At 49.4% G+C, this 8,723-nt stretch overlaps 3 protein-coding genes across 3 annotated transcripts; 2 read left to right on the forward strand and 1 right to left on the reverse strand.

The window, feature by feature from the left end:
* Positions 1 to 593: 593 nt before the first annotated feature.
* Positions 594 to 2,171, forward strand: FMAN_14266 (uncharacterized protein; the record flags this gene model as incomplete). The annotated part of the gene is made up of 2 exons (XM_041826254.1): positions 594 to 1,017; positions 1,084 to 2,171. The coding sequence occupies 2 exons, from the start codon at positions 594 to 596 to the stop codon at positions 2,169 to 2,171; spliced, it is 1,512 nt and encodes a 503-aa protein (XP_041691452.1).
* Positions 2,172 to 5,352: 3,181 nt separating this feature from the next.
* FMAN_14265 (uncharacterized protein) lies at positions 5,353 to 5,903 on the reverse strand (the record flags this gene model as incomplete). The annotated part of the gene is made up of 2 exons (XM_041826256.1): positions 5,353 to 5,771; positions 5,867 to 5,903. The coding sequence occupies 2 exons, from the start codon at positions 5,901 to 5,903 to the stop codon at positions 5,353 to 5,355; spliced, it is 456 nt and encodes a 151-aa protein (XP_041691453.1).
* A 601-nt stretch (positions 5,904 to 6,504) lies between these two features.
* FMAN_14264 (uncharacterized protein) lies at positions 6,505 to 6,939 on the forward strand (the record flags this gene model as incomplete). The annotated part of the gene is made up of 1 exon (XM_041826257.1): positions 6,505 to 6,939. One exon carries the CDS (start codon positions 6,505 to 6,507, stop codon positions 6,937 to 6,939), a length of 435 nt encoding a protein of 144 aa, XP_041691454.1.
* Between the last annotated feature and the right edge of the window lie 1,784 nt (positions 6,940 to 8,723).

Consider the following 8,723-nt stretch of genomic DNA (forward strand, 5'->3'; position numbering starts at 1 on the left):
CAGACAGAGTCTGTGAGTCAATCCAGTAGGCAGATTCGACTTAGGGTTCAAAGCCACTAGCACATTTGTCGACCAAATAAAACTACGATCTTTTCTTTAGGGTTCGACTTAACTTTCCAAACTAAGCTTAATTCAATTTCAACTAACGTTGCATTTATGGCATGCCATGTAATATTGCGAAGATGGGACTCTCGATCAAGCGGTACATTTACTACTACGGAATAGCGCATTTTGCTAGTCAGCTCATTCACGCCTACCGTGTCACAGGTAGCAAATCCTCGACCTAAAAGTAGGCCTAGGATTTATGACCCAACAGATCCAGCGTTTCATTATTGCTTCTCTCACGCATAATATATGACGGACTACAAGAACATATATGTACATCATGGGATTCATTTTCTAATGATTTCAAATGTGATTCCAGAGACGAGAATGCTTAGTGCGGATAATTCATCAGGACCCAGGTACGTATCGGTTCGGTTGCTAGGTCAGACAGTCTTATCAGTGATAGCTTATCGATAAGCTCCCTACAGATGGCGCTTCGCTTCGCTTCACTTGGGCAAACAAAACAAAACAACAATATCAATTCAACAATGTCGAGTGCTGCGGTCACGCCGCAAATGCGCGCGCATGGCTGGAATGTGTACTTTCTTGCAGACGTTAACGCCTTCCACTTTTCTGGTATTTTTCAGAGTCACGATAGTGGTTTCTTAACCTTTCGTGATGTTGTTGATGAACTTCGTCTTTGTTTCGAGCTCCCTGATGCTATGCGCCTCCAAGAAAATAACGATGGCAGTCAGGCACAGGACCCTTGGGGTGACATTGCCTTTGGCTTGATCAGCCGAGACAATTCTTTATCTGAATCTCCTCGCTTGGTGACCAACGAACATCGAGACCTGCAAGTCCCCAGCCTTGTATGCCCTGACTTCCAAGAGCGAGCCGTTGTGCGGTATCATCTTGTGCGCCATTCAGCATGCAATCTCCCTTCTGATGTACCTTTGAATGCTCATTTAAACGGTGAGTCTTCAACAGCAACAGCTCCAGCTCTTCCTGTATCGTACTGATACTTAGTCTTCTTTCCAGCTCGATGCGCAACACATATTGCTCGTCCAACCCGTTGTCCCGAACCTCGTTATTTGCCACCAAAGAAGCCGTCATCTGATCCTCGAATTGCGATAATGCCCTTTCGACGAACTCTCAGAGCACGTACCAGTTCTCAATCCCCAAAACGACGCGCTTCTGGTTCCGCATCACCAACTAAGCAACAAGAAGAAGAGGATGTTGCATCGATTGTAGCCCCACCGAACATGGACGAGATCAACCACGAGTACGCTCGACAAATCATGACTCAGTTTAGGTCGTCGTGTCTTGTAATGGCATCCCGTTGTGCTGTATCGGGAAAGGGCCGGTCCTGGTGCATGACACCAGCTGTTGGACCCGGTCTACAAGCATGTCACATAATTCCGCAGCAGCATTATCACCTGTATCCTGATTCAAGAGATGGCCAAAGCTCTGAGCTCAGTCGTCGACGACTCCGGGATGCGTGGATGCAGACATGGTCCGCCACTAATGGTCTCCTCTTGATGAGTCATTTACATGAGGCCTTCGACGCCAGATTATTCTCAATCCATCCTGAAACACTTCGCATTCGCGCATTTGTTCCCTACGATATCTTCATGGACTATCATGGCATGGAGGCCCGTGTGCCTCCAGATGTCGATCGGAATGCTCTCCGTCATCACTATGAAATGTGTTGTATTGAGAACATGGCAGCCAAGATGCCTTCTGAAGATCTCATCGCTCCGCCATTGGCAAGCCAGACAGGTACTTCAGGTGTAAACACGCCGTTATCGTCACGGAGTGATTTCCCCATAACACCAAGACCAGATGATCCATCCGGCGGTGATCCGACTAAGAGATCACAGTCTACCCGAGATGGCCCAGACAGAGGATCTTCAGGTTCACAGGTGTTTAGTCAGAGTGTTGTTGATTCGTTCGACATGGACGTCAGGGGCTGCAAAAGAAGACGAATCGAAGACTATGAGGTTACCTTGTCTGATATTGACAGGACGGACTGGGCCAGGGACGGTATTTCAGACAATTATATCAGTCATGAGTTCCTGGCAGATGTCAATCGGAAACTTAGAAAGCTCGCCAACTTTACTAAATGAAACACTTACTGTACAAAGGTTGAACTGAATCCCACATAACTCGGAGACGAAACTCAAGCACGCCAAAATCCATTTCCGTTTCTAGAACTGAGCTTCTGCCGCTCTAAGCTGAGTTGGTGCTGAGGTTGAGCTGAGGGACCCGAAGTTCGGGCTGAGGCGGGGTGAGCTTGGGCTGAGGTGTCTGGGCAGGCCCATTTTTGGTATCACATACCCCTGTCGGGGTCCCCTGCAGGGACCAGATCTGGGTCCACAGCCCTGTTTTGCCTGGTCGGACTTTCCTACACCAAGGAATCTGACCTGCGTGAACCCATATCCTGAGTGGCCTCTGTACTCGACGCCGTCACTGCTTAGACTACTTCCCTGTTTTTTATTTTATTTTATTTTATTTTATTAAATTTTTTTTACGATAACCCGACTTGATGGCCATAATTGTTACTAAGTTTTACTCCAAGGACTATTTGTGAGGCAAGATTCTTTTAAGAATGTTCGCAGCCTCTAGCTAATTTTAACCAATTTCCAGTAGCTAATCTGTCTCAACTCCGAGGTGCAATAGTTCTCCATGCACGATGGATGAAGCAAGATACACGGATCTGCTCACATGATTGTTGGCATAAGGTAACCCTAGTAAAGCCCATCCCCTTCCACCAACGCCCGTGCCTCAAATACTACGTGTTGCCTTATTAGCAGTGGTACTAGAAAGAATTGATTCAAAATTCAGTGGCGGGGCAGATTCTGTATCTCCAATACTACCCAAGGGGCAAACCTTTGGTGGGCCTGAGATAATTCAGGGCTGCGTAAGAGATTGACCCGTGATTCCTTTATGCATATCAACTTCCCAATAAAGAAGGTGATGGAAGGCAACTGTCCAGGTATCTCGGCAACCCAGGGGGTAGGACGAGGGCTCCGCGGCCTAAAGAGGCTGTCAACTAGGGCTCGGACTTGAGAAGAAGCCATGTAAGCTCACAGTCCTATCTAGAACCCCCTCCTCAAGTGTCATCAAGATCTTGAATCTACATAAGGCTTCGAGGATTTATGAGTGAGGATGAGCAAGAAACGGAACATAACACAATATGAAGGTCAAGATGCCCAAGATGGGTAGTACTTAGGAGCAAGAGGAGGAATCGTTTCACCCAGCACGAGCCATCAAACAAACAATCAAAGGGAAAAGTCCATTCCGAGACAGACTGCTGACTGGCAGTGCATCTTTGTTAAACAAGGTGGCAATGAGCCCGCCACGCCACGTGGTCCGTTCCTATAACCGTTCTCGCTGCTGCCCTACGTCCATCCGCCCGCATGAACTTGTAATTCTCGACTTCTACCCCTTCCGTCGCTCCCTCATTTCCTCCCCAGCCTGAGTTTCATTTCCATAAGCTGGCCACGTCATCCGCTTGCTCGCATGGGGCCGCCATTATCGCTACTGGTCAACCTTGTGACGGTGTCGGCCGTACTCTCCCTTTCTCACCGACTCAGGACGACTGGTTGCCACGTATGAATGCTTCCAAGGACCTCTTCCTTACTCGCCTAGAGATTGTACACCCGTATGAACCTTCCCTCCTCACTTATGGCATTTCGCTACATACTGACTGGCGCTTGAAGGCCGCCGTCGAAGCTAACCCCCCGAGACCGATGATCTGACGGGACGGTAGTCTCTTGTCGTCGCGCTCCATTCTGAGGCACCAGACACCCGGCACCAATCTGGGCTGTTGGCCCTCGTGAGGACTCCCACGGGGAGCTGACCAGTCGCGAAAATGCCGCAAAGACCGACTGCGTCTATGCCCAAGGCAGGCTAAGGGCGATGCACTCTTGCCCTTCACTTGATGGGGCAGGGATGGCTGGCTCCGGCAGGCTGAAGCATGACCCCTTTTCTCCCCTTACTTTGCAATGGAGCAGTAACCGTGCCCGACCTATCGCGACTGGCGAGAACACATTGCGTGAGTAGGCTTGATTCACCAATACAAGGGCAGTGAACTGTCATCATTTCGAGGCGCCTCTTCCTAGCCGTTGGCCCCTGTTGTCGAGGCCCTTCGTCCCTATGATTCGCCATGGATGAGGCAAGGGCTGAGCTACATGAAAGGGAAGGATCATGCTGCGTGTACGAACGCATGGATGGATGACACAATGGCTTTTAGGGATCTGCAGGTATCACGAGTCTGGGTGGCCAGAGAACTCACGGGCCAGGGATGATCGGCATCTAGTTGACCGAGTCAGGCGACATCGTCGGAGTCAGGTGGGCGAGCAGAAACCGGCGGCTGTTGAGATCCAAACTCCGCTCATCCAACACGAGGATTCAATTCGTGTACAGAGACTACGAACAACCAATAGATGTGTCTCGAGGCGGCTCCGGAATTGCCGAGGGCTTTGCCTTGCCAATGAAAGAGTTGACTCCCTGGAAAAAGGTTTGGTGGTTCGGCAGTAAGGGCCCTTCACTCCATGCAGCTGCCTGCGTTGGTCTGGCTTGGCAGTTGGCTGATTGGTAGAGATGGCAGAAACGGGGATGTAGCGACCTCCGTTCGAGCAACTCCTTTGTCTCAGATGGATGGATGGCAGGGGGAAGCCGGGCAGCACTTGAAGACGGCAGGAAGACAATGGCAAGCAGGCCAGCTAAAGCATTAAAGCTAGACGGTGCCTGCCAGCCTGACAACGCTATCCGAGCAAAGCTCACATCTTTGACCTCAGCAGGAGCAAGCGCAGCCCGGCCATGAAACCAACTGCCACCCTTGATGCCAGCCAGCAGAAGCAGCAGCAGGCTCATCTTCCTTCTCCTTCACGAGCGGAAACCTCCTCCTGTTGTGAACACAACGACAACCACCTATCCGCTTCTGGAGTCGGAGCTTCCAACGAGCCAATACGGATCCCCTCTTACGTCGACTCCAATGCGGAGGTGGCTGCCAAGGTTTTGATGACTCGCGATCCGACGCAACGCTTCCATCGATCAACAATCTTGCTGCACAGTCTCATCCTACGAGCATGATTCATGCGGGTAAGCCCTAAAATCCGTTCGCTCTCCGCAAAACGCCGGAGCTCTAACAGACGGTTTAGACAGTCCCGTAGGGTGTTTAATGGTATATGGACCTAAACTGTAGCCAGGGCATCTGAGTCGGGCGCCATGACCAGAGTGGTCAGTGGGTCACCAAGATCTTCGCTGCCTATCACCGCAAAGCCCACCACGCCAGAACACGCGTCACCGCTGTCCGATGTATCCCAGGCGACGTCCAATGAGACTGGAGTCAGGGCGGTTATCGCTTGCTTTGAGGAATGCCGCTCGAGAGTGCTTGGTTCCAGCTGCCATTAGCTTCTCGATAATCTCCAGATCACCTGCCCTAGAGGCTAATTGGAGCGCCGTCAGTCCATCATCACCTGCAGCGGCATCGACATCGGCTCCCGCTGCTAGTAGTTTTTCAATAACCTCTAGATAACCTCGCTCAGCGGCTGCTTGGAGCTCTGTCTGTCCTCTATAACCGCCAGCAGCGGCATTGACATCAGCTCCAGCTGCAAGTAGCTTTTCAATAACCTCTAGATAGCCACCCCCAGCGGCTGCTTGGAGCGCTGTCTGTCCTCTATAACCCCCAGCAGCAGCAGCATTAACATCGGCTCCAGCTGCTACTAGTAGCTCAACGAAGGCCTCGTGTCCGTTCTAACAAAAGCCCACGTAACTTCCAAGTTTGGTTCCATTACAAAGTTGATATTTGACTTACTGAAGACGTTCGTTCGGATATGATGGCTGGTGAGCATTCTTGATTGTCTTCAAGACGATGAACTCTCCTTTACTGTCTTGTGCCTTGCGGGATTTCACCCTGTGGAAACGGCGTTTCCTTGGTCACTTCCCAACTGTGACTCCATTCTCGCCGCCTTGCGTAATTGATACTCTCGGAAACCTACATCCCGACGTCAAGTGTTTCATTCTACTGCAATCACGCGATCGAGGTAACAGGCCACAAGGTATCACGAGCTTCCTCTTGCAGTATATCCCACGGATTCTGCCTTGCCAATAGGGGTTGTTAACCATCAGCAGGGGTAAAGCTATAGTTGTCACGCAGTACTGCCTATCACAGGCTCGCTGAAGGATCTTGAATACATGTATGCCTTCAAGGCCCGGCGTTCCTTAATCTGATAGTCACTCTCCGCTTCGCTATCACAAGAAACCCCTTTATCGTTTCAAAGTCCGACGAGCGGCAGCCAACAGAGAAAGCACTGGCTATCTCGAGATATATAAACCTCCTCAGTCCCCATATGATCTTGACTCCCTTTCTTTCTTTCTCATCAACACCCTTCACAATATCAATCGCAAAAGACAAACAATTTCGATTACTATTCTTTTTTTCTTTTCGATTCAATGGCTACCTACACAGAGCAATCGGCTTACGAGCAACCCACAGGAGCCGTAGCCGCAGAGTTACTGTCTTCTCCTCCAACTCCATGGGCCACCTATGAAGACCTCCCTGAAACCCCAAGAGCCAATTTCACAGTCCAGATGCCTTATCTCGAGTCCCCAATGCGAGCATATGTGGAGCTTCGAGCGTCTCCCCCAACCCCAAAGGCTCCTGATACAGAGGAACTATGGTCTCCTCCTCCGACTCCACGAGCCACGTATGGAGATCTCCCTGAAACTCCAAGGGCCAACTTCACAGATCAGATCCCTTATCTGCAGTCCCCAGTGCCAGCATATATGGAGCTTCGAGCTTCTCCCCCAACACCGAAGGCTCCTGATACAGAGGAACTAGCCAATTCTCAACCCACAATCCAGAAGGCAAATTCGACTTGGGGTTAAAAGCCACCAGCACATTTCTCGGCTAAATTAAATTACGGGCCCTTTTCTAAGGCTCGAATTAGCATTCCGAGCCAAATTTATTCAATTTTGATTAATATTGTAGCCGTGGCATGTCATCCAACATAGCGAAGGTTGGACTATCGACCGAGCGTCACATTTCCTATTACGGAATAGTGAAGTTTGTCTGTCAAGCGTTACATTTCCTATTATGGATTAGTAGATTCCATCAGTCAGCTTAGTCATGCTTGCAGTGTCACATGCCAATGCTCAACTTAATAATAATTTGGGAGCCCGTAGTGGCTGATAAGCGAGCTAACTAGCTTTAGTTATTCCTGAGATGGAATTTTTTAAAAGCATAAGATATATAGAGTCGAGAAATCCCATCCCAGCTGCATGGCGGATACAGCTCTGAATCCATTTGCATTCCCATAGTAAAAAAAAAGGCGCTAATGAAATGACGACCTGAATCCATTTAACCCAAACGGATTCAGGTCACCCATAGCTTTTTGTCGCTAAAATGCATTTTAAGTAGATGCATCGATTCATTATATCGAGGCAAGCTTAAATCTGGGTTACTAGCCTTCGAAAATCATTTTTATGGCGTTACGACCCGTTTGAAGTTTGAATCAATTGATTAATTGAAGTTAACAGAGACCGAGATCCAGCAGGCCACATTAGTCATCAGACACAGCCAAGGTTCAGCAGTAGCCATTAGTCATCCATAAGGTCAAGGCAAGAGTAAAGAGGCAGACAACAATTAAGGTTTTGTATCATAGCAACAGCAGAGGTAAGTTCAACAGGGGTCCGAGGAGGATAAGTAAATAGTTGGAAAAACAACCAGTCATCCATATCAGATAAAAACCAAAGCCATCCAGCTACAATGTTACCATTTATTAAATTAACCGAGTATCCATTTGTGATTTGTACAGTATGCCGTTATGCATATGTCACCAAGGAGATTGAATCGCATTTAAAGAAGCACCATAAGAGCATCAAAGCAGCAGTCAGAAGAGAGATTGCCCAGCAAGTCAGGGATTTGCCCGGCATGATTGATGAGAGAAGAGGGTTGTTAAAGTGGCCAACGCCACCGCCGACGACCGACCCGATCCCATATATCCACCCGCCGGTCCCCGGTAACTTGGGTTGTGGCGAGGAAGGGTGTTGGACCGTAGTTGGCACCCCGCGAGGCATGCAGGAGCATTACCGTATAAGACATAAATGGAACAACCTGCGCGGGAGAGGAAGGAGGATTATGCACCAGCCCATAGACCCGAGAGAGGTGCCATGGCGTACCGGCGTCCAGAGCCAGCGGTTTTTCAGCAACGGGCCGGGCAGCAGTTGGTTCGAGGTCGGTTTCGGGGCGCCAGCCACCCTAGTAACTAGTGACCAAATCAACTCTAGTAGAGTTGATTTTATTGACCCGCTTTAAACCTAGTAGGGTTGATTATTGCCAGGGTGTAGAGTTGATTTGAAAGAACAGGGGTTTGCCCAGAACACGACGCGTCCTGTCGCGGTCAGTGCTATGGAGGTAGATAGATAGATAGATAGAGTTTATTACGCCCGGAAGAACAAATCTTATAGGGCCAGTAGCTACGCTAAACTGTTTGCGCTTCTCCCCTGCTATCCGCACCACCTTGGGAAGCCCCAYTTTTCTTGCCCATTCCTTTTCCAGCCTTGCTTCTTGACTCTGCTTGACAGGCTTGCTTGAAGGCCAACTAATGATATCTCCAAGTGTTCAGCATCCTATGTTCAGCAGCTGAAGCATGGTCTGTCAACTCGAGGCT

Source organism: Fusarium mangiferae, assembly GCF_900044065.1.
Source record: "Fusarium mangiferae strain MRC7560 genome assembly, contig: FMAN_scaffold031, whole genome shotgun sequence".
Lineage (NCBI taxonomy): Eukaryota > Fungi > Ascomycota > Sordariomycetes > Hypocreales > Nectriaceae > Fusarium > Fusarium mangiferae.